Source organism: Ahaetulla prasina, chromosome 12 (genome assembly GCF_028640845.1).
Source record: "Ahaetulla prasina isolate Xishuangbanna chromosome 12, ASM2864084v1, whole genome shotgun sequence".
NCBI lineage: Eukaryota > Metazoa > Chordata > Lepidosauria > Squamata > Colubridae > Ahaetulla > Ahaetulla prasina.
The window spans coordinates 159,806-183,962 of record NC_080550.1 but is presented as its reverse complement, the minus strand read 5'-3'; the positions used below and the strand labels follow the sequence as shown (position 1 = coordinate 183,962).

Below are 24,157 nucleotides of genomic sequence, written 5' to 3'. Positions count from 1 at the left end.
CAGGAAGGTAAGTGTTGCCTGGCCCCAGTTCCTTCACAGGCCTTTAACTGCTTTAGGATATCAACCAGAACAACAGCCAGAAGACACCAGAGGAAAGAGGGCCTTGGGTAGAAGCCATGTGGAAAATCTGTAATTAATCCTCCATGTTGAGTCAGGTTCATGGGATTTTGGATATGGCATTCCAGAACATTCCTTCATGGACTGGGTCCAGGTTAGCTGAGGGAATGCGTGGCAGAGAGAGCCAGAGGGTCCATCTGTGAGGGACCTACGTTTGAAGGGTCCCAGGAGTTAGGTCTTCTCCGCTATGGTGCCCACTTATGCAGTATTCCCCCCACACTTCAAGTTAGTTCTATCCCTGTTGATATTCAGGGATGCCCTCAAAACATGGTTGTCTCCTCAGGCTTGGGGTCTCAGGAAACTCTGACCCTTTTAAGGTGGCTTCCCTACTGTGGTTGCTGTGTGTGGGGGGGGAGGGGTTTGATTTTTAATGATGAATGTTTATATTTTTATAATTTGTAACAATTGTTTTTATATTGCAGTTTATTATTTCCTGCTGCCAAAAATCACTTCCAAAGTATGTAACTTTGATTAATAAATAAATAAAATGGAGCTTCCTTGGTGCTGGTGCTGGGCAAATCCAGCAGACCTGGCCTCCATCTCCTGAGGCTCACAAAGAAGTGAATCTGTCTGAGGATGATAGAAAGGGAAATTAGCTGAGCAAGTTGCGAGGCGGCCTTGTGGGGTGGAGGTTAAAGCCCCCACTTCAAATACGCAATAGACGGAGGGGCAGGCCACTACGCAAAAGGCACTGCTTGGTAACCGACGGAAGCAGGTGAGCCGTGCAGGGAGCCAAGAATCCCTCACCTTCAGTTTTGCAGCCTGGTGAAAGTAAGCAGCACAGATGCACTTGCGAACCACGTCCCAGTTGGTGCCACAGGAAGCCAGGCTCATGTGTTGCTGCACCATAATGTCCTTCAGTTGCGCTCGCACCTCCCGCACCTGGAAGGCAAAGGGCCAGAGCAGGTTCAGCTCAGTTCATGGTCACTCTGCACCTCTTGGGCCTGCCCCAACACTCACCTTGCGCATGGCCTTGGCATGAATGAAGTGCTCATTGCACCAGAGCGTTGAATAACTGTTATTTTTCCACTGGAGATAAACATTCAGGTAAGTCAAGTGGTCGCTCTCGGGAACAGCAAACTTCTCTCGCACCTGGTCGCTTTCTTCCTCCCGACCCTGCAGAGAGACGGCAGAAAGAAAAGTGACAGACCAGAAAGCCCATTCCTGACAGCAAAGACCAAAAGAATCCCTGACCCACTTTTGGCCGGTAAAAAATGGCTGGAACTGAGAGCATGGAGACGATCAGCAGGATCTCAGAACTGCAGCCCATGTCGCAAGAAACGATCAGCATCTTGGAGAGGGCTGGATCAAGGGGAAACTCCACCATCAGACGTCCAGTCGATGTCAGACCACCTGGAGGGATAGTGATCTTCTGAGCCAAGCCCCACAAAAGAAGCACAAGCACCCCACATATGGGGAAAGGGTTGTTCCACCCAACCTGTATTATCAAGCGCCCCAAGAATCCACAACTGATACATTGAGTTGAGCATGTTGTCTTCTGGAGGGGGATCCATAAAGTGGAACTGTAGCAGATCCTGCACCCCTAAAGACTTGAGAAGCAGCACCACATTGGCCAGATTGGTACGTTGGATCTCGGGGACAGTGGTGGTCAGCAGTTCATTCTTGTATGCACTCTGGGTGTACAGCCTGCTCGGGAAAAAGAGGAACCAGCTCAGCGGAGCAGCGTTGGCCACAGTGGGAGAACAAGATTTGGAGCTGCAGACAAGCATTTACTGCGGAACCCACTTGCTGCGAGGAGACCCCTTGGATACGTACAACTCCTACCTGAAACACTGACCTGGGCCTGTCCTTCCAGCTCGGCCAGAGCGCTGATTTGCATTAGCCTGGCTGATTGGATAGATTTGCAGGGCATCCATGCCAATCCGTGGGTTGAAGACCTGAGATGTAAAAAGTAGGGTAAGTCGGGGCTTCATCCCTAGGACTTTATGCTTTCCCTAAGTAAGCTTCCTTACCTTCAGTTTGCAATATCCGGAGTCGATCACAAACATGATCCCATCAACTGTCAACGAGGTTTCTGCAATATTGGTGGCCACAATACACTTCCTGACTCCATCTGGTGCCTGCCAAGAATCCAAGTTTCAAGATGCAGCTACCAATCCATCATCAATTGAAATGCTTGGCTTCCCCCAAGGAAAGACCCTGAAGTGGTGGCTTTTAATTCCAGCATCTTTGCTTTCAGAAGCTAAGTCCTATAAAGGCTTGAATTAGCAATCCCTTTGACTGAAATGGCCTGTATCCACAGCTCCTGAAAAAGCTTCTAGTTTCTATTTCCTAAGAAGAGAAAGAGGCTTGACTTCTCAAGCCACGGCACAAAATTCATCTACTTCCAGGACTCTCATTTTTTGCTACAGATCAGGCTGCTTGCCAAATATTCTACTCATCTTGTGCTTGGGAGAAACCATGATAGAAGCTTCAAGCTTCCAGGTACCATTGCCAAGTAGATCCGAGATCGTCACTAGTGGAAAGGCAGCAGGGTATACCTTCTGGAAGATCTTGGCCTGCAAATCTGAGGGTAGCTGAGAGTAAATTGGTAGTACAGCCAGAGCAGGAGCGTTTTCCAGCTCTTCCAAGTGTTCCACAATCTGCTCAGACGTAACCTGCAAGATGAGGTGAGGCAAATATATGTGCATTAGGGGGCTGACTAGGATCTTAAACACTCCCACAGATGGACTCACCTCGATGTCCTCCTGGCCTGGCATGAAAATGAGGATATCTCCAGGGGCACTGGAGAGGTGAACCTGCAGGGCCTGCTTCACTGCTGCCTCCACATAGTCTTCTTGCGGAGTCTGAAAGAGCAAAAAGGAGGCTGATACACCCATCCAGGTGTCAACTGGACGGCCTGGTCTAGGCCTTTGCTTACCCCATACCTTACTAAAGAGAACGTCCACAGGAAATGTGCGGCCTGGAATGTGGAAGATGGGCACATTTCCAAAGAAAGATGCAAACTTCTCTGCATCCATGGTGGCTGAGGTAACAATCAGCTTGAGATCTGAGCGACGGGCTACCACCTATGAAAAGACAGGATCATTGCCAAAGAGTGGTATGAAAATTCCAAATGACCCCTTTGCAGCCACTCATTTTGCATTCTTCCTTCCTTTTGCCCAATGAAACTTTCAGAGTGAAAGCATTTGCTTCTCCAGGGATACACCACTTCCATATCATGGCTGCCTATGTAATAGGTTGCTTCTGCTCACCTGCCTTTTCGCAATCCTGGTAACAAAATGTCGAGCAGCCAAAAAGGGCATCCAATGCACTTTAACCAATTGTGCTCCCCACTAAACTTGACCCAGCAGGACTACAGAGAGGGTGGCTGAGGCTGACCACTTTGACTTTAGGAGGAGTTCCTAGTCATTTGTGGAGCAAAGAATCATTCTGAAGATTGTACTAAAAACACTTATGGAGAAAGAGCTAAACAAGAACAAACACCTATTTAGAAGGGACCTTGGAGGTCTTCTAGTCCAACCTTCTGCTCTGTACCATACTATATTTAAGAAGCAACCCTAGAAACTGTTGCTTTGAATAAGAATAGAATAGAATTCTTTATTCTATTCTTTATAAGCCCACTGATATGAAGAAATGACCTTTAGAGATGGATGAAGAGATGCTGCCTAGCAAACGGAAAGGGAAGGAGCCTTGCCCCCAGCTGTACAGTGGGTGGAACAAAAGGTCCAGAAGGGACCCTCCTTGAGTTCACAAGCTGTAAAGGTGACTCTCAAGGCAGTGTTTATGTAACCTTGCAATAAAAGAATGAGCTCATCTGGTCATGTTTCTCGTCTTGTCAGCCAGGCTGTTGGGAACAGCATCTCTAGAGGGCTGTGGGTTGCCCACTTACAGCAATGTGGTGTGTACCTGCTGGCCATACTGCTGAATAGATAAAGGCTGAGCAAGATTGGCAATGACAGCCTAAGCAGGTAAAGGACCCAGGGCCACTTTCATTGAAACACAAGCAAGGAGCTCTTTATCCCTCAGTCCTCTAAGCCCTCAGAATGGATGACAATGTTCCACATTAGCAGCTTTTTCAACAAGCACTTGGCCCTCTGAGGGTAAAATCAAAGGGGGCTTCAGATGTGCAATTGGAAAGATGCAATATGGGCCTCCCGTTCAGGCAGTTGTGGGCAATGCAGGAGACCCGGCTGTCAGCGGAGGAGTGGGACACGACATCTGGCTTCTGTGCTGCAGTGAAGTGTCCACAGCCCCCAAAGGGAAAAGCTGGGGCTGCCTGCCCACAGCTGCCAGCACCACCCATCAGATGGCTACACCCAGGGTGTTGACAAGCTCAGCTCCGCTTCCCGGGAGATTACAAGTGGGGCTGGAAGGAAATTAATTTTCCATTTATCTAAAAAGCCTGGGTCCTACTAATCCTAGCCCCACCTCCTCCTATCTACTCTTTGATACCCAGCAGCACACACACAGCAATTTTAGGTTGTGTTCAACATGAGCAGGTGAATGAGCTGGGGGGTGGGGGCATGTATTTTTTTGTTTCCTCCACTGTAGGAATTCTGCCAGGAACCCCAGGCAAAGCCCACCAGGCACCTACTTCTCGCAGGAGGCCAAACAGCACATCCGTATTGAGCGAGCGTTCATGAGCCTCGTCCATGATGATGGCACTGTAATGGTCAAGATCAGCTTCACGCAGAGACTCCCGAAGCAAGATCCCGTCCGTCATGTACTTAATCACGGTACTCTCTGACGTGCAGTCCTCAAAGCGGATGGCGTAGCCCACCTGGTCCAGGCACAAGGTCCACAGGTGGAACTCACCAAGCAGGCCAGAAGGAGCCAAGCCCCCACAGCCCTCAGCCGGCCTCCGAGTGAAGAAACTGACCCACAACCGCCCCCAGACCCCCCACGGCCCGTAGCACTCACCTCCTCCCCAAGGGCCACGTTCATCTCCTCACTAACACGTTTGGCCACGGACATGGCCGCCACTCGGCGTGGTTGTGTGCAGCCAATCATGCCATAGTCCGTGTAGCCGTCCTCGTGTAGGTACTGCGTCAACTGCGTTGTTTTGCCACTGCCCGTCTCTCCCACCACAATCACAATACTGTTGTCTCTGTCAGGAGGAGGCAGCAAGCTCTGTCACTGGCTGCAATGATACGGCGTAAAGACCCTCCACCCTCACCTGGATTTTTCAATTTGCAAAATGCCTCGATATTCCACATGTTGTTTAATACAGGCGTTCCGCATCATTTTATTTCCCAGGGCCTATACCAGAATCTACTGGATCCTCAACCGCGTAGCACTGGCTTCAGTAAAGCAGCTGCCCTCCCATCCCATTATCTGTTCCAAGAGAAGTCTTGGTGAAGGCTAGAGGAGGGGGGGAGGGAGGGAGTGCAGACCTGACAACTGTCAAAAGTTCTTGCTGAACAGCGAAGATGGGCAAATACTGCCTCTGCTCCACAATTGACTTTTTCTTGGCAAACTCGCTGCTTGCCTCACTCTTCTCTTTCACGTGTCCAGCAAACTTCTGTTCTGTCCTGTAAGAGGAGGGTCACAGCACTTCATCCCTTGTCAGGTCACTCTCCCCCCTCCCCGGCCTTTACAACCGACCTCCATCCTACCTGTAATCCACCGTGCCATCCTCAGCCAGGACTTGACCCGATTCCTCCTCCTCCTTCTTTATGCCCATTATGTTCCCAAGTTTTGTACCTGCCAGCTCCCAGTGCCTGTGCTGGGCCTACAAAAGCAACATCAAGCAGTTATGTCTGTCTTTGGTCCACTTCTGCAAAATCACAAGCCTAGCAACAAGAAACGAATGTTAAGAGCCAAACATATGTGGTGATATAAATAAAGTGAACGTAGCTGCCTATAGATCAAAGTCAATTAAATGAGTAGCCACTGGACAGACACAGATCCCAATATGCCCTTCCAGACAACAGTTCTGTTCTCAAGGCAGTGTGGGTTCTATTAGAGAAAAATTCTTTCTTGCCGTTTCTTAAATTCCCTTAGGTACCTGGCTGCTGAACCAGGTAGGGGCCTGGAAAATCTAACAGGCATCTTTCAATGCTGCACTGGTAACTTAGGTGCTATGCATAAACAGCGGCTCTTCCCTGCTGCAGCCAAATAAGTAACCTTCAGAGACTGCCCCTCGGGCAATGCATTAAGGTGACAAGAGCCTAGACTTCCTTCCCCAAACGAGGCAGCCAGCCAAAGCTGAGCAAAGGCTCCTGAAGCTCTGGCTTCCACCAGTAATGATGGGTCCAGAAAACCCGCTTCTTTGGGGAAAGTACTAGCCCACCTGGAGGACTGTACTTGTTTCTCTTCAGATCAGGGAGTCCTCATCATTCAATGCCACCCCCCCATTCCCCCCCCCCCAGCTTTCTGCTTCAGGATTTCCCTCAGCTTACACAAGTGAAGCTGCCCCCCCCGCCCTCCCTACCATTAATGGTTATGGGGAGGTTGTATTATTTTGCTTATTATTTTCCTTAAATTCACCTTTATTATTTTTACAAATAACTCAAGATGGTAAACATATCCACCACACCTTCCTTCTTTTATTTACCCCACAACAACCCTTGTGCGGTGGGCTGAGAGGCCGACCCTAAGGCTGGACTTGAGCTCACTGTCTCCCGCTTACTAGCCTGCTGCCTTCACCACTAGGCCAAACCAGCTCTCTACAAAAGAGACGGGTACCCGCCTGCACCCCACATAGCAAGAGGCTCAGTCAGCACCTTCTTGCGCTCTTTTTGCTCCCGATGCTTCCGCACCAACAGGCTGCCTTTACGGGCAATGATGGCCAAGTCAGAGGTGGCATCTTTGACAGGGATGACGGGCTCAGGCTGGAAAGAGTGAAAAAAGGGATAATTTCAAGGCAGCAAAGGTCCACTGGTCCTTCCCCCACCCCCACCCCCACTTCACCTGACCTGCTTGGTGAAAACAATGCGCCCATCCAGAAAAGGAGGTACCAGATTGTGCACTAAGAGATGCACCCTGGCAGCATTATCCTCCTCAAAGTCCTCCTCCACCTCCAGCCGATGCACCACACCACTCGTCAGCATGCGGTTGGTCTCCCAGCGTTCGTTATCCTGCCGAACAGAAGGTTAAATCAGGCAACAGCCCCCGCTTCTAGGCCAAGCAGGCCTTGGGGGCTTCCAGCAATAGCAGAGAACAAGCGGACCCACTGCTTCTGAATCACAGCTGAGCACCAGGGCCCCTCAACTTAGGATGCCCCTGCCCTGCCTTGCCCAACCTCATTGATCTGCCTGCGCTGAGCTGAGATGCGTGTCTGCTTTTGCCTCTGCAGGTGCTGCTCACGCTTCCTCACGTACTCCTCTGAGGAGGCAGCCAGAGGGTTGTGGAACTCATCGTAGCCCTCATCCATCATATACCAGTCCCGGTCAGCTTGCTGAGTAGAGACAAAAATGGTTATAAAATCTCACCAGAGGAAAATGAGGTCTCTTCTGCTGCTCTGCTCATAGCAACACAATAGCCCCACCGCCACCACTAAGGAACAATTGGAAATCTGATCTCTCTCTCTCCCTCTCTCACAAACACACACACAGGTTGCCATCTCACCATGACAGGCAAAAAGGGATCTCCAAGCCCCAGGGAGAAATCTCTTTCTAAGGGTTGGCCAGAGGAGCCGATCTCACCTCACACCCAGCGATGAAAATCCCACAGCCCACACTTAGAAAGTGAAAAGCAGCCCCAGCCACCTGAGTTTGTCAACCGGAGATTTGCTTCTGTCTCATTCTGAAGTTTTTTGCTCTATTTCTTCCCTTTCAGCCATTTTGCCTCAAATAGCAAGGTAACCACCCCAGGGATTACAGTTGCCAATTTACCCGCTGATCATCTTCCCATTGCTGCCGTTCTTCCTCCGTTTCAAACGCAATGCCGTCTTCCCCATCCTCACATCTCCCTGGAAATAGATCTCATGAGATGCCAATTCCACCTTGGATTAAAGCAAACCCGGGCCTCTCCCCACTCCGCAATCTTTATCTTACCCCTGCCTCTGGAGAGCCAAGGGGGTCCACCCAAATGCCTTCGGTTGTCAGCCCACTCATTGTATTTGTAGGTAGGGGTGGGCAAAGGCGTCTCTTCCAGGCCCCTGCTGGACCTGCAAAGGGTGACCAACACACAGCTCACTCTCTTGACTCCTGCTGCCCCAACCAAGCTGGGGCTCGCTCCGGCCACCAGCGCAGCACCCTCCGCCCGCAAGCCTTTGGCCCCACCGTACCTTTCGCGGTCGCCTCGTCTCTCGCTCTCCCGAGGTTGAGCAGGGCTCCGGTGGCTCCGCTCCGAGTCCCGGCAGGAGGGAGCCGGGGATGGAGACTCCCACTGGGAGCGGCGGGACCCGCTGTAACCGCTGTCTTCCTCCTCCCAGCTGGAGTGCGATGGCGTGGCTGCATCTGAGCCCCGGAAAGGAAAGGAAGGACTGAGTCAGCGAGGGGCAAAGCCAGCGGCGCCCCGCCCCTCCCCAGGCGGGCTCCCCGCTGTCAAGCACCTTTGGGCGGCTGTCGCGGGCTTTCCGGCTCGGTCCTCGGGGCGCTCCTGCTCCTCTCCGAAGAACCGTCCTTCTCGGCGCGCGGGCTGCGCCGGCCGCGGCTCTCTGCGAAGAAAGGCCGGTCAGCCGCTTGGGCGGAGGGTCCCACGGGGTCGGGGTCGGGGTCGGCGCCGGGCTCACCTCGGTCGCGCTTGCGCTCCTGCTCCCTCCGGCGCTCCTTCTCCTTGGACGAGGCGAAGACGCCCTGCTCCCGCCGCTCGCGCTCCCGCTGCCGGCTGCGTTCCCAGAAGCCCTCGCTGACGCCCCCCGGGTTCGATGGCGTCTCCGCCTGGGCCGAGCGGTACTGCCTGCCGGGGAGGGACGGGGGCTCAGCCGGCCTGCCGGGCGGCCCCGGAGCCCCGCCGCCCCGCCGCCCGCCCCGCTCACCTGTCCCTGCGCCGGCGGCCGCCCCGCCCCGCCCCGTCGCCCGGCTCCTCCGGCGGCTGCCCGGGTGGCTCGTCCGCGCCCTCCTCGGCGGCGCTGCCGCCGCGGGGCCTCTTGACGGGCCGGTCCTCCCGCTCGCGGCGCTTCTGGGCGGCCAGCAGGTCGAGGCCCAGCAGGGAGGCGCGCGGCGCCGGGATCTTGAAGACGTGCTGCTCTTCGGCGGCGCTGCGGCGCTTGACCAGCCCCCCCACCTGCCCCTCGGGCGCGAGCCCGGCCAGCCGGTGCAGCGAGGCCTCCGCAGCCGCCGCCTCCGCGCGCTCCTCCATGGGCCCTTGCGCGACGCTTCCTCTTCCGGACGGAGCGGGGCCGGCGGCGGCCGTCCCAGAATGCCCCGCGGCGGTGTCCCTCTGGCCCTCTTTCCGCCATAGAGCAGCGGACGGCCGTTCTAGCCGCTGCCTCTGAACTTCCTGGGCTGGGCAGAGGCCCATCCGTGAAGCCTCGCCTTTGTTGGTGCGTCGTCTACGTTGCGGCGGCTGCCCGCTTATTCTGCGGCGCCGGACTAAGTAGGGAACCTTGGCCCTGTCTCGGGCACAAAGCTAGCCGGATCTCTTGGGCCTCTTCCGAAAATGCCCCCTAGGACAGGGGTCTCCAACCTTGGCAAACTTGGCAACTGGAGGACTTCAACTCCCAGAATTCCCGAGCCAGCAAAGCTGGGAGCTGAATTCCTCCAGGCTTAAAGTTGTCAAGGTTGGAGACTCCGTCCTCGTACTGGACGGGAGCCAAACCCGAGTCAAGGAGAAAAAAAGTAGCTGCCATTCTTGGTGCACTAAAAGCTGTTTAGTTCAACTGGGAGATGGCAATCCTGGGAGCATTTGAAAACCTGGCTTTGGACCCAAAGGCTGGCGTTGCACCGCATTTGTTTTCGTTTGCGATATATTTTAATCGAGGGCCTAGGCTACCCGTTGATTTTAATGGTTCTACTATTTTATTGAATTTATATTGCCACCTATTCACCCATGGCGACTCAAGGCGGCTTACAGAATATAAAACCTCATTTAAAACAATAGAATATAATTTTTTTATTGGCCAAGTGTGATTGGACACACAAGGAATTTGAATAAACCTAATAAGAATAAAATTAATAAAATTACACACAACCCACCCACGCACCCCAGGGACAGCAGATCACACGAACCATTGAATGGGCTCCATGCCGCTCTGGGTTCTCCAGGCCCGTTGCCCGAACCAGGTCTTCAGCGCCCTCCAGAAGAGTGTTAAATGTGGGGACCATTCTAATCTCTGGGGAAATGATGTTCCAGAGAGGGAGCCACCATGGAGAAGGCCTTTCTTCTGGGTCCCATCTGGTGTATCTCCCTAGGGGATGGGACCCGCAGCATTCCCTGCCTCCCTGCTCTGGTGAGTCAGGGAGATGTGACCGGCAAGAGACGGTCCCTCAGATAACCTGGTCGCAACCCATGAAGGGCTTTAAAGGTGACAACCAGCACCTTGAATTGTACCCAAAAGCAAATTGGCAGCCAGTGCAGCTCCTGCAGGAGAGATGGTAACATGTGCACACCGGGGTCTGCACAAAATCATGCGGGCCACTGCATTTTGCACCAACTGGAGTTTCTGGATGCTCAAGGGAAGCCCCATATAGTGTGTTGCAATAAAGACAGGTGGTGACTAGGGCATGATGACTCGAGTAGGGATTGTTGGTCCAGGAAAGGGTGTAATTGGTGCACAACCTGCAGTTGCGCAAAGGCCCTCCTGGCGATGACTGCCACCTGCTCATTGACCAGGAGCCATGAATCCAGGAGAACGCCCAGATTACATCCAAGACCAAAGGTGGCAATGCTCCGAGCCAACGAATGCCAAACCCAGAGCCACTCGGTCTTACCAGGGTTTATTTTCCTAGGATTTGGGACTTTACTAGTACATTAATAAAAGTGATATTGCATTAGCATTTTAGCATGGCATCTTTGCCTCCTTCTATGGAGTGTAGGAAACCATATTCTTCCTTTGAGCCAAATCCATTCCCTTTGATGTGTAACAACCAGCCTTTTCATCAGACAGACAATAGGGCTTTAGTCTGAAGTCCTTCGATGTTGCAAGTGTTACAGAAACAAACCCAGGTGGGAAAGGAGATGTAACCTATTTCAACAACATCTCTTTTCTCCACCCTTAATGCCTTTAGATTTGTTGCTTTCTGATGGATCATGTACATTGAATGTATGTATCATTTCTGTACCCTAGGTAAAGACTTGAAAAAAAAAACTTTAATGTTTTTCACTTTGCTTGAAATACTTGTAGTTGTCTGGGACGCTGAAAAAGCCATTTTGCAAAGCTCTGTGCCACTCAGGTACCTGAGTTTAAAAGGCAACGCTAGATATTTATGTATAGTTTTGTATGCCACCCAGTACACCGGAATTGAGCAGCCAATAAATTTAGATAAATATTTTGTTACCAACCCCTTAATAGATTAATTTTTGAAGCTGTTTACCTGGTGCAAAGCACACTTCCTTCAAAGGAGACTCAGCATCTTCTACCGCCTAGATAGGCTTAGAGACATATGTTTCAAAACAAAATTAAGTAACTTCCAGGGGAAACAATCTCAATATTTTATTTTTAAAAATTGTTGTGTGCCTTCTCCAAAACAACTTCTGAATAACACCACAGGTTTCCTCTACTCAAAGTGGTACAGGTCTCTCAACCTTACGAGGAGAGAGAGACTGAAATTCAACCAAGGGAATACTGATATTATGTTCCTCGCTGACTCTGTGACCCATTTCTATCTTCTTGTGCTGGGGTACTGCTTGCATCAGTCTCACGACATCAGGAAAGCTCTTTAGCTTTTACGCTTCCCCAGGAGAGGATTTATGCCAACAAACACTTGTTTCCCCCTTGTTATATGTCTTTTTTTTTTTAAGGTCCAAATTCCCCCCTCATCATAATGAGGGGCAGGAAGTAGCCAGTGGATCTCCAACGACACATGTCCTCTTTTGCTGCTGGTCCAGAGAGTTCATGGGTCCCTTTTGTCACACTAATACTCAGAGGTTGTGATCCGCTCCCACAGCATCTTGAACACTCTGGAATCCTTGTTCTCTGCTCAAGGCAAATAGAATTATGTGAACTCTTATTCTGGCACTTGGGGATAAAAAGGAAAATATCAACCTTTGTTAACTACCTTTTCCTAAATGTGTTTCTTTGCTCCACAAGCTCCACTTCCTTAATTAGTTTATACCCCATGCAAGAACCTAATTCCTTTCAGTTCAGGGATGAAATGTAAAATACTACCAGTTCTGTGGGCGTGGCTTGGTGGTGGTGGGATAATGTGACTGGGTGGGTGTGGCCAACTTTTTTTTTTTTTACTTTTAAAACCATTTTTTTCTACAACCTCTTCGGCCATTTTTCAGCTGTAAAAAAATGCTTTTAAAAGCCTGTGATGATCAGGCAACTCAGCTCGGATCCCCAGAGGGAAAAAAAGCTTTTAAAGGGTTCTGAGGATCCCAGCTGAGTTGCCTGATCACCAGAACCTTTTAAAAATATTTTTTCTACAATGTCTTCCACCGAAGAGGTTGTAAAAAAAAATGCTTTTAAAAGTTAAAAAAACCAACTGATGATCACGCAGCTCAGCTGGGCATGGGGGGGGGAGCAGATTTTTGCTACCGGTTCTCCGAACCACCCACCGCCATTGCTATTGGATCAGGCAATCCAGTCCAAACTGGGAGCATTTCACCCGTTTCAATGTATATTCCTCATTGTATACTTCCTTACTCTAGTAGTCTCTTCCTCTCCAATGACACTAAGTACAACCCTTAATTTTCCAATATTGATTAAAGATTCCACTGAGTGAAGATTCCAAAGGGGGGGGGGATTTGCCTTTTTTCACAGTTTCCTATGAGTTCAACTCTGGAACATGAACCTTCCCTGCCATTAGGGCTCACCTGGCTGATGGGGTGCTATCCTCCTGACCTTATAAGTATTTAGGGGCAATTTTTAAATCAATTAATATTTATTTTATTGTTTATATTTATATTTATATTAAATAAAGATTTATTCAAGTCCTGGTTTCTCCATACTTTTAAATTCTAAATTAAGTGTTAGTATGCTGATTATCAGAAACAGGGACTGTCTACCAAGAGAAGCAATTGTAGAAGAAAGAGAGCCTAGTTTTACCTAATAGATAGTACACGACACAACATCTTAATTTCAAAGTAACAAAAACACAGCTTAAATCCAATTGTTTTAGAGCAAATGACAGAGTCTCGTATTTTAGATCTAACCATGGACCAAAAGAAACTTAGCTTTCTAGGGAGGGGAGGGGCTAGCGTCGCAGCAAAATGACGGATCATTTGGGGGCTCTGGGGGCACTGTCGATATCCCAGCTGTTAGGTGGTCCTTTTGGACCCGAGTTGTCTCGTAGGAAAGGGAGCACACTCTGTGGATCTCAGGGAACTCGCAAATTCCCTGATAGAGCCGGAAAAGCTCCCTAAACAGACAGCTGGGAAGGCTACCATTACGAGTCGCTACGAACCCAGGGCAGCCACTGCAGAGTGCAGAAGCTAAAGGAAGATGCGATCGGTCCGGGTGAGACATTTTGAATAGTTTTTATTACCTTTAAAACTGGATTAAAGAAGAACCTCTTTGGAATAGCATAGGAGAGCGTGACCTCAAAGAAGGAGGTGGAATTGGGTGTTTTACCTATTCCACCTCTGGAAGAATGGCAACAAGGAAGGTGGGTGGAGCCAAGAAAATAAAGGAATGAGAGAAAAATTGGCTTATAAAGATTGGGCTGAAGAGTAAAGGCTGGATCTGGACTGGATACTTCAATATTTAAATTGGGGATTATTGACTAAAGAATACATGATTGTATGAATTTTTTTGGAACTTTTTATTAAGATTGGACTTTAACTTGCTGTGACCCTACTGTAAAGAGGGGAAGGAGAGAGAAATAAAGCAACAGTGCCACCTACAGGCAAAGGTTAAAATTGGAAGACATATCAACAGAGATGAAATGTAACCTTGGGGGTTAAGAAAGCCTGCGAACTAAATTGATAAGCAGTTGTTTTGACTAAACAATTCAAGATACGGAGTGAAACACTGGAGATTTTTTTTCTCTTTGAGTACTGTGTAACTCTTGGAATCTAAAAAGCAAAAGACAAAATGACAGGGACAGAGACAGACAAAGGAAATCTACACTGGCACTTTGGAATAGGGCTTTTATTCTTTCTTTTTTTCTCATTCCTGTGGTGATTACAAAATTTTATTTACAAACCTCTTCCAGAGGTTATTTGGATTAAGGTTAGAAGAACCTGAAGTAAAGAAGTATGAAAAATTCTGAGCAGGACATCAAAGATTGAGTTTTGGATTTGGATAGGACTTGGATTATTCTTTTTGCCTTTTTTTACTTTTTTCTCTCTTTTCTTTCTGTTTTTTTCTTCCCCAACCTTTCTTCTTGCTGGAGGACCTATATTTGGATTATAAATTGAATTTGAACTATATTTTTCACACTTGGTGGATTACAAGATATAAGGCACTACAAAAAAAAGAAAACACAATCAGATCCGGCTTCAGCAAGCTCATCTGCAACATCTAGCCCAGCGGGTCAGAGAACATTGGAAGCCATGATACAGCAACAAGAAAAACTAGAAAAATCTAACACCATGCAATTAGAATTAAAAAACATGATACAAGCTCTTCACGAGGACTTGAAGGAAAGAATAGGCAAGATAATGAGAGAATGGAGAAAGTAGAAGGCAAATTAGAAAACATTAAAGAGATTATGGAAAAAATATGAACAAAGAGTACAAAAAGTAGAAGAAAAAGCTAAAGCAACAGAAAAGAGTGGGAGAGCTGGATTATATAACAGCGGCAAACAGAAATAAAGATAAAGCAATTATTTTCTTTAGAAATAATCTTCAGATTATTATTTGAAATTCCAGAACATGGAAGAAGAGAAAGGAGAAAATTTAGCAGAGATAATGGCCAATTTGCTGCCGGAAGCGATGGAGGGAAATAAGGAAAAATCTTTAATGAGATTAACAATGATGGAATTAACAGAAGCAATTAAAAAACAAAAAAATGGGAAAACACCAGGTCCAGATGGAATTATGTAAGACGCTACAAGAGGTGCTAAGCAATGTAATGCTGGTATTATTTAATGAACTTTTAATGAAAGCAAAAATGCCAGACTCGTGATGGAGGCCTATGTAACACTTATACCTAAAGAAGATTCAGATTTGAAATTAATAAAAAACTACAGACCAATTTCACTATTAAATGTGGATTATAAGATTTTTGCTTCAATAATGGAGAACAGACTAAAGAGATTATTAAATGAATTTATTCATATGGACCAAAATGGTTTTCTATCTAAAAGACAAATCAGAGATAATATGAAGATAATTTTGAATACCTTGGAATATTATGAGACACACTCAGAAAAACAAATGGCGATATTTCTAGATGCTCAGAAAGCGTTTGATAATGTGAATTGGCAGTTTATGATAAAGCAATTACATATAATGGACTTTGGGGAGAGATTTATAAACACTATAAAAATAATTTACAACAAACAATTAGCTAAGATATTGGTGAATGGAGAGATGACAGAGAAAGTTAATATAACAAAAGGAACAAGACAAGGATGTCCATTATCCCCATTGTTATTTGTGTTGACTTTAGAAGTGTTAAATAGAAATATAAGATGGAATGAAGAAATAAGAGATGAAAATTAAAAAAGAGGAATATAAACTACTAGCCTTTGCAGATGATTTAGTATTTATCTTGGGGGAAACTCAAACAACAGGCTCTAAAATATTAGAACAAATAGAGGATTATGGAAAGGTGGCAAGTTTAAAAATAAATAAAGAAAAAACAAAAATATTGGTGAAAAATACTACAGAAAAGCAAAAAAGAGAATTAAGAGAGAAATTATATATACAAATTGTGAAAAAGGTAAAATACTTAGGAATACAAGAGATGTAACGATAAGAGGATAATTACTATAATTTAAAGACAAATTGAGAAAGACTTGGAGAAATGGAAAAACTTGCAACTATCACTTATGGGAAAGATTGCAATAATGAAGATGAATATACTACTGAGGCTATTGTTTTTATTCCAGACAATTCCAATAAAAATTGAAAAGACTCATTTTCAGCACCTTAACAAAATAATAAGGAAGTTCATATGGAAGTTCATACAAGGGATGCAGTGGCTCAGGGGCTAGGACGCTAAGCTTGTCGATCGAAAGGTCGGCAGCTCAGTGGTTCGAATCCCTAGTGCTGCCGTGTAACGGGGTGAGCTCCCGTTACTTGTCCCAGCTTCTGCCAACCTAGCAGTTTCAAAAGCACGTAAAAATGCAAGTAGAAAAAATAGGGACCACCTTTGGTGGGAAGGTAACAGCGTTCCGTGCACCTTTGGCGTTGAGTCATGCCGGCCACATGACCACGGAGACGTCTTCAGACAGCGCTGGCTCTTCAGCTTTGAAACGGAGATGAGCACCGCCCCCTAGAGTCGGCAATGACTAGCACATATGTGCGAGGGGAACCTTTACCTTTACCTCATATGGCAGGGGAAGAAAGTGAGAATTAGTATAAAGATGCTACAAGATGCGAGACTACGTGGAGGATTTGGACTGCTGAACTGGGAATTATATTACCAGGCAGTAGCGTTGACTTGGATGAAAGAATGGATCGAATTAAGAAATATAAGACTATTAACTTTGGAAGGACACGAATTACTACTGGGATGGCATGCATTTTTATGGTATGGTAGAAGTTAAGATGCATACGTATTTTTGTAGACACTATGTAAAAAATGCATTGTTATTAGTGTGGAGAAGGTCAGAGATAAATATTATTTGAAAATACCAATATGGTTATCAACAATGGAAGCATTAATACACCCAAATATTATTAATTTTATAAATATTTTTAGATACAAAGATTTATTAACAGATAAGGGGGAATTGAAAGGGAAGCAAGAATTGGAAGAACAAGGGATTGAGATAGACTGGTATACTCATCCAAATACAAACAAGATATGAAAAAGATGCAAAATTATAATAATAATAATAATAATAATAATAATATTTTAATTTGTATACCGCCCTTCTCCCGAAGGACTCAGGGCGGTGAACAGGCAGATAAAATATACATACATACAATAATTAAAAACATCCCTTAAAAAACTAATTTAAATGCCCAAAATATTAAAAAACGTACTTCCCCATAAAATCACAGAATTTTAAAAACCCATCCAATAAAAATAAGAATCAGGCTAGTCCAGCCATACGGAATAAATAAGTTTTAAGTTCGCGGCGAAAGGTCCTAAGGTCAGGTAATTGTCGAAGTCCGAGGGGAAGTTCGTTCCACAGGGTCGGAGCCCCCACAGAGAAGGCCCTCCCCCTGGGGGCCGCCAGTCGACACTGTTTGGCTGACGGCACCCTGAGGAGTCCCTCTCTGTGGGAGCGTACCGGACGATGGGAGATAGAAGCCGGCAGTAGACGGTCCCGTAGATAGCCCGGTCCTAAGCCATGGAGCGCTTTAAAGGTGGTAACCAATACCTTGAAGCGCACCCGGAAAACAACAGGTAGCCAGTGCAGTCTGCGCAGGATAGGTGTTATATGGGAGCTCCGAGACGCCCTCAATAACCAGCGCGCAGCGTTCTGAACTAGCTGAAGTCTCCGGGTGCTCTTCAAGGGGAGCCCCATGTAGAGAGCATTGCAGTAGTCCAGGCGAGAGGTAACGAGAGCATGAGTGACTGTGCATAAGGCATCCCGGTCCAGGAAGGGACGCAACTGGCGGATCAGGCGAACCTGATAAAATGCTCTCCTGGAGACGGTCGCCAAATGGTCTTCAAAGGACAACCGACCATCCAGGAGCACGCCCAAGTTGCGTACCTTCTCCATCGGGGCCAATGATTCACCCCCGACAGACAGCCGCATCTGCAGCTGACTGTACCGAGGTGCCAGCATCCACAGCCACTCCGTCTTGGAGGGATTAAGTTTGAGCCTGTTCCTCCCCATCCAGACCCGTACGGCCTCCAGACACCGGGACAGCACTGACAGCTTCACTGGGGTGGCCCGGGTGGAAAAGTACAGCTGGGTATCATCAGCGTACAGTTGATATCTCACCCCAAAGCCACTGATGATCTCACCCAGCGGCTTCATATAGATGTTGAACAGGAGGGTGAGAGAATCGACCCTCGGCACCACACATGAGGCACCTTGGGTCGATCTCTGCCCCCTGTCAACACCGTCTCGTCCGATCAGAGAGGTAGGAGGAGAACCACCGATAAACGGTGCCTCCCACTCCCAACCCTCCAACCGGTGCAGCAGGATACCATGGTCAATGGTATCAAAAGCCGCTGAGAGGTCTAATAGGACCAGGGCAGAGGAATAACCCCTATCCCTGGCCCTCCAGAGATCATCCACCAGTGCGACCAAAGCTGTCTCCGTACTGTATCCGGGCCGGGAGCCGGACTGGAGCAGGTCTAGATAGACAGCTTCATCCAGGTACTGGGGTAGCTGACATGCCACCACACTCTCAACAACCTTCGCCGTGGCGAAGATTGGAGACTGGCCGGTAGTTCCCTAAAACAGCTGGGTCCAGGAAGGCTTTGAGGAGGGGTCTCACCACTGCCTCTTTCAAGGCAGCGGGAAAGACCCCCTCCCGCAAAGAAGAATTTGTAATCCCCTGGACCCAGCCTCGTGTCACCTCCTGAGTAGCCAGTACTAACCAGGAGGGGCACGGATCCAGTAAACATGTGGTGGCGTTCAGCCTACCCAGCAACCTGTCCATGTCCTCGGGAGTCACAGGATCAAAGTCATCCCAAACCACCTCAACAAGACGGGCCTCAGAACCCTCGCCTGATCTACCCAATTTTGATCCAATCCGCCCCGAAGCTGGGCGATTTTGTCGTATAGATAACCGTTAAACTCCTCGGCACGCCCTTGTGGGGGGTCCTCCCGCCCGTCCTGTTGAAGGAGCAAGCGGGTCACCCAAAACAGGGCGGCCGGGCGGTTATCTGCCGACGCAATGAGGAGGAAGCGTGGGGCGGCGCAGCCCTCATTGCCACTAGGTAGGTCCTCCTATAGGCCCAAACTAGTGCCCGGCCACCCCCAGAGCGGCTGGACCCCCAGGCCCTCTCTAGGCGTCTTCTCCGGCGCTTCATCTCCCTCAGCTCCTCGGAGAACCAAGGAGCTGGTTGAGACCGACGCCGGGTCAGAGGCCGCAAAGGCACGACACGGTCCAAAGCTCCAGCCGCGCCCGCTCCCAGGCCGCAACTAGCTCTTCAGTCGAGTCGTGGGCCAGGTGCTCGGAAACGCCCAAGCTCCGCCAGGAACCTCTCCGGGTCCATCAGGCGCCTGGGACGGAACCAGCGCATTGGTTCCGCCTCCCGCGGTGGTGGGTAGCGGTCAGAAAGTCTAGACGAAGGAGAAAATGATCTGACCATGACAAAGGTTCAACAACTAAATCATTTAAAACCAGATCATTAGACCACTGGCCAGAGATAAAAATCAGATCTAGGGTACCTCCCCCGACGTGGGTAGGGCCGTCAATTAACTGAATCAGGTCCATGGCCGTCATGGAAGCCATTGAAATCCCCCATGACCAACAGTCTGGGGGTTTCAACTGCCAACCCGGCCAGCAACTCCAACAGCTCAGGCAGGGCTGTAGTCACGCAGCAAGGAGCCAGGTACGTGATCAACAAGCCCACCTGAGTTCTACGACCCCACTTCACGAAGAGGGATTCACACCCAGCTATCTGAGGCACAGTGGTTTCCCTCGGCTCGAGACTCTCCTTAATAATAACCGCCACCCCTCCACCCCTACCCTGGGCCCTCGGCTGATGGAATGCTCGGAAGCCTGGTGGGCACATCTCCACTAGGGGGACCCCCCCTTCGGTGCCCAACCAGGTCTCCGTAATGCCCATAACGTCCGCGGTCCCTTCCTGAATAAGATCTGCAATCAGGGGGGCTTTATTAACCGCGGACCTGGCATTACATAACATCAGCCGGAGGCCCAGGTCTTTATCAGTATTATCACTATTTAGTATTAATATAAGAATGAATGTAAGAAATGAATATGGTGGTAAGTTTAATTGTTAAGACACAAAAAAATTATACCCAGATGATACACTGTTTAATGAAAGATGGAATGTTTGTATTAAAATTTTTTTTTTAAAAAACTTAGCTTTCCACTCACCTCAGTAGGGCCTCAAGCTCCTGCTTTATGGTACCCACCACAGGTGGTCCATGGTATGTGAGCGCTGTATACATCTGGACCAAGGAGGCACCTGCCCGTATTTTCTCCAAGGCATCCTGGCCAGTGCAGATTCCACCCACTCCAATGATTGGTATGCGCCCTAAGGGAGGGAAGGAAGCATTTATAGAAAAGGAAACTGATGCCACTGCCTCTCATGCCTCTTCTTTATCTCATTACCTTGGGTGAGAGAATACATATCGCTGACCATCTGGGTGGAGAGCTGTCGTAAGGGAGCCCCACTTAGCCCTCCCACTTCATTGCAAGAAGCCCCACGAAGGGTCTCAGGACGGCTCACGGTAGTGTTAGTTACCACCAGTCCATCAATGCCCAGCTGGAAAAGATGACCAAAGGAAGAATTAGATGGTTCCCAGTTCCTTCCAATCCTTGGGGGTGAAGATGCAGCTGACCAGCAGCATGCAGATAAAACAGAGCAGAGGCTGCCTGAGTCAGAAGCTCATGAAGGGAATGACAGCCTGCCCTTGTCCTAGTGCTCAGTACCTCACTCACAATCCTGGCAATGTCCCGTTTCTCTTGGCTTGTCAGGTCTGGTGCAATCTTCACCAGCACAGCCGGTTTGTGCTTACCTGGGAGGGAATCCCGCTCAGCAAGAACCTGGCAGAAACAAAGATGATACTGAAGCTCCAGGCTTTGGCCATCTTTTCAAAGGGCAGAACAGTACCAGCACACAGAGAGGTTCACAATAAGCTGAGATGCTCTTGGGAAGGAGAGGAGGAGGAGCTGTACTTAAAGGAAGCTGCTTTCAATGCTAGAGTGACCAGATGACAGCAAAGATGGCCAGTCTGGGAAACAGGCATTCACTAACAATGGGTGGCCTGTTCCCTAATTGGGGCCCAACATTCTTTCTGACACTGCTCTGTGAGTACAAGTGAGCAGCAGCTCGAAGTGTATGCTGGGCACAGAACGCTCCAAGAGGGAAATTTGTAAGAGAGAAGAACCTTCAAGGCCAAGGTAGGACCCTACCTTTGTAAGTAGGAGGTGCAAGTCTGCTCTGCCCTGCAGAGCCCGCAATCCTGGCGTGTTTGGGCTGGAAACATTCACCACCACGTAATCAGCCAGCGGACCCAAAACACGAACGCCTGCAACGTAGTCAGCAGCTGCATCCACAGAACACTTGTTCTTGCCCAGATTTATTCCAAGGGGCATCCCGGCTAAAAACAAAGAAAATACCATGGAGCAGTAGCCCTGAAGGCAGAGGCAGCCCTTCTGTGGCCAGGAATTTAGCACCTTTGGTCTTGGATGGGGTTGTACCATGCCCCACAGACCCCGCACATAACCTGGGGTCATTTTGGATTTACAGTTCCTGTTGGAAGAACAGGTGGCAACTATGGCCAGGAGGGTTTGCTGTATGCCATTTACACCCTTTCCTGAAATAGGGAGGCTTTCCGGTCATTTATGCCCTATTGCAAAGTGCTCTACATTGGGCTACCCTTGAAAAATGTCTGGAAGTTTCAACTGATGCAGAATGTGGCTGTGCCACAAAGTTGTGTACACAAAGTTGTAAACATTGGCAAGATTCTTTAGCCCAGTGTGCCTTTGCACAAATAGGATCTGAGCGGGAAAGGTAGATTAGTACTTATTTATGCATAAACAAGGAGACACCTCTGTGGATACAAAGTGAGAGACTCCTTAAAAAGATAGGAGATCACCTTATACAGGTAGTCCTTGGCTTACAACAATTCATTTAGTGACCAGTTGGCACTGAAAAAAGTGATTTATGACCATTTTTCACACTTATGACCATTTCAGCATCCCCAGTCATGAGATCAAAATTCAGATGTTTGGCTACTACTGACTCATATGTATGAGGGTTTCAGTGTCCTTTTGTGATCTTCTTATAAGCAAAGTCAATGGGGAAGCCAGATTTACTTAACAAATGTGTTACTAACTTAATAACTGCAGTGATTCACTTAACAACTATGGCAAGAAATGTCTTAAAATGGGATAAAATTCACTTAACAAATGTTTTGCTTAGCAACATAAATTTTGAACTCAATTGTGGTCGTAAGTCGAGGACTACCTGTATACAGTTCAAACATATGTCTTTGGAATGTATTCCTTTATTGGTTAGTATCATTTAACTTGTCTCTGATCTTGTGAGCATGCTCAGTACCATATAACATTTCATAGCATCCCATAATACTCAGTATGATCTTGTTAACACTCAATTTCATATTCAGGAGGCATGTTTCCCACATTATAATCAGTTCACAAGTAAAGTTCAAATCTTCACAGCCATCTTGACTTTAGCAAGTCTGAACTGGTTTATATCAGAAATCACATTCTTGCTTGTTACTTCAAAGAACAGAAACATTGATAAAAAACACTCCTAGTTAATGAAAACATTACTCAAAGGCCGCCCCCCTCTCCTGCTCCCATCAGTGCAATTCTAGATTCCCAAAAAAGCGCATGTAATAATTTTGCTCCACGAGCTGCATTGAGTGCCAGTTTTCTTCCAGGTCCAATTCAAGATGTTGGTTATGATTTATAAAGCCCTACATGGCATGGGGCGAGGCTACTTATGGAATAATGTTTGTCCCTTATATCAGCCCATACTGGTCAACAGGGAAGTTATTTCGTAGACCTTTCAGATAAAAAAATCCAACTGGTGGGGTCTATGAGGAGAGCCTTCTCTGCTGTTGCCCCTACCCCACCTTGTGGATTATTCTCCCTTTGAAGATGAGACAGACCTCCACTCTGCTGGTCTCCACAAAATAAAAACATGGCTCTGTGGTCTTTGCATGGGGCCCTCAGAGGAGCTCACACCCAAGAGCCCTCCCTTCACCTTTTTAACTAATTTCTGGAATATTTTAATTGTCCTTGCCACCTTCTAAACAAACCTAGGACACATTTCTAAACAAACCTAGGACTAAGAAGAAATTTTCTGACAGTTAGGACAAGTAATCAGTGGAACAGCTTGCCTTCAGAAGTTGTGGTTGTTCCATCATTGGAGGTTTTTAAGAAAGGATTGGACAGCCATTATCTGAAATGGTCTAGGCAGCAGTCATCAACCTTTCCAGCTCTGTGAACCACCAGCAGCAACGGGTGTGTGTGTGTGTGCAGGATAGATTGGTGCATGTGCCACTTGTTGCTTGCTTGCGTAGCCTGGTTCCAATGGGCCACCCGACATTGGGCTGCAACCAGGGGTGAAATCTAAAAATTTTCCCTATCGGTTCTGTGGGCGTGGCTTATTTGGTGGCCATGGCTTGGTGGTCAGATGACTGGGTGGGCGTGGCCAATAACAATAAATAATAAAAATAATAAAGTATACAAAACAATAAGAGGTACCAAAAACCAATTTTCACACTTTACACACACACAACAAAACACAACTGACTCACACACAATGTAAAAGCAGCTGCACTTCACCCAAAATGGCCCCTGCAACAAGCAGGAACCTCACACAGCCACAATAAGGTCAAAAACCAACTTTCACATTTTACACACATACAACACAGCTGACTCATACACACAAAATGCCACATACAGCTTTGTGAGATTTTGTGTAGTTAGAGTGAAAAACTACACAAACATACCAAATCTCAGAAAGCTGCAAATATTTTATTTTATTTTATTTATATTTTTTAGATCAGGGGTCTCCAATCTTAGTAACTTTAAGGTTTGTGGACTTCAATTCCCAGAATTCCTCAGCCAGCAAAGCAGGCAGATTGAGTTGCTCACTGAGGAGATGGATTGCAGGGAGGCAGATTCAGTTGCTAGCTGATGCAACTGATGTAAAGCATGGCTTTGCCAGCCGGAAAAGGAGCAATTATTAGGTAAGTGGGGAGGGGGGAGGGGGTGGGCATGGATGGGGGCTATTGTAAGAGGCAGTTAAAAATGATTTTAAAAGCCTGTGATGATGAGG

At 47.8% G+C, this 24,157-nt stretch overlaps 2 protein-coding genes across 9 annotated transcripts in view; both read right to left on the bottom strand.

The window, feature by feature from the left end:
- Positions 1 to 9,504, bottom strand: part of DHX38 (DEAH-box helicase 38) — a 34,658-nt gene extending 25,154 nt beyond the window's left edge. For 4 of the 5 annotated variants that reach the window (XM_058154865.1, XM_058154869.1, XM_058154866.1 and 1 more), the window contains exons 1-22: positions 9,005 to 9,504; positions 8,759 to 8,925; positions 8,579 to 8,683; positions 8,312 to 8,483; positions 8,079 to 8,191; positions 7,917 to 7,993; positions 7,325 to 7,480; positions 6,999 to 7,160; positions 6,807 to 6,914; positions 5,697 to 5,812; positions 5,475 to 5,612; positions 5,002 to 5,188; positions 4,676 to 4,861; positions 3,006 to 3,146; positions 2,814 to 2,924; positions 2,619 to 2,735; positions 2,091 to 2,198; positions 1,903 to 2,015; positions 1,556 to 1,764; positions 1,316 to 1,470; positions 1,078 to 1,233; positions 865 to 999 (exon numbers count right to left, since the gene is read on the bottom strand). In XM_058154865.1, the coding sequence (XP_058010848.1) occupies positions 865 to 999; positions 1,078 to 1,233; positions 1,316 to 1,470; positions 1,556 to 1,764; positions 1,903 to 2,015; positions 2,091 to 2,198; positions 2,619 to 2,735; positions 2,814 to 2,924; positions 3,006 to 3,146; positions 4,676 to 4,861; positions 5,002 to 5,188; positions 5,475 to 5,612; positions 5,697 to 5,812; positions 6,807 to 6,914; positions 6,999 to 7,160; positions 7,325 to 7,480; positions 7,917 to 7,993; positions 8,079 to 8,191; positions 8,312 to 8,483; positions 8,579 to 8,683; positions 8,759 to 8,925; positions 9,005 to 9,489 (3,417 nt within the window). In that variant the 5' untranslated portion in view covers positions 9,490 to 9,504. Of the gene's footprint in view, positions 1 to 4; positions 688 to 864; positions 1,000 to 1,077; positions 1,234 to 1,315; positions 1,471 to 1,555; positions 1,765 to 1,902; positions 2,016 to 2,090; positions 2,199 to 2,618; positions 2,736 to 2,813; positions 2,925 to 3,005; positions 3,147 to 4,675; positions 4,862 to 5,001; positions 5,189 to 5,474; positions 5,613 to 5,696; positions 5,813 to 6,806; positions 6,915 to 6,998; positions 7,161 to 7,324; positions 7,481 to 7,916; positions 7,994 to 8,078; positions 8,192 to 8,311; positions 8,484 to 8,578; positions 8,684 to 8,758; positions 8,926 to 9,004 lie in introns of those variants that run through there. The other variant, XM_058154868.1, reaches the window with a different exon arrangement.
- Positions 9,505 to 11,605: 2,101 nt separating this feature from the next.
- Positions 11,606 to 23,376, bottom strand: LOC131184005 (dihydroorotate dehydrogenase (quinone), mitochondrial-like). Of its 4 annotated transcripts, XM_058154874.1 has the most exons (6): positions 23,214 to 23,370; positions 21,256 to 21,443; positions 20,773 to 20,886; positions 20,452 to 20,605; positions 20,215 to 20,374; positions 12,110 to 14,468 (listed from the first exon to the last, which is right to left on the bottom strand). In XM_058154874.1, exons 2-6 carry the CDS (start codon positions 21,436 to 21,438, stop codon positions 14,387 to 14,389), a joined length of 693 nt encoding a protein of 230 aa, XP_058010857.1. In that variant the 5' UTR covers positions 21,439 to 21,443; positions 23,214 to 23,370; the 3' UTR covers positions 12,110 to 14,386. The 4 variants fall into 4 exon arrangements, with proteins under 4 accessions (XP_058010856.1, XP_058010857.1, XP_058010855.1 ...); XM_058154873.1 differs by lacking the exon at positions 12,110 to 14,468 and adding an exon at positions 11,606 to 12,103 and having other exon boundaries at positions 21,256 to 23,353; XM_058154872.1 differs by having other exon boundaries at positions 20,782 to 20,886; positions 21,256 to 23,376.
- Between the last annotated feature and the right edge of the window lie 781 nt (positions 23,377 to 24,157).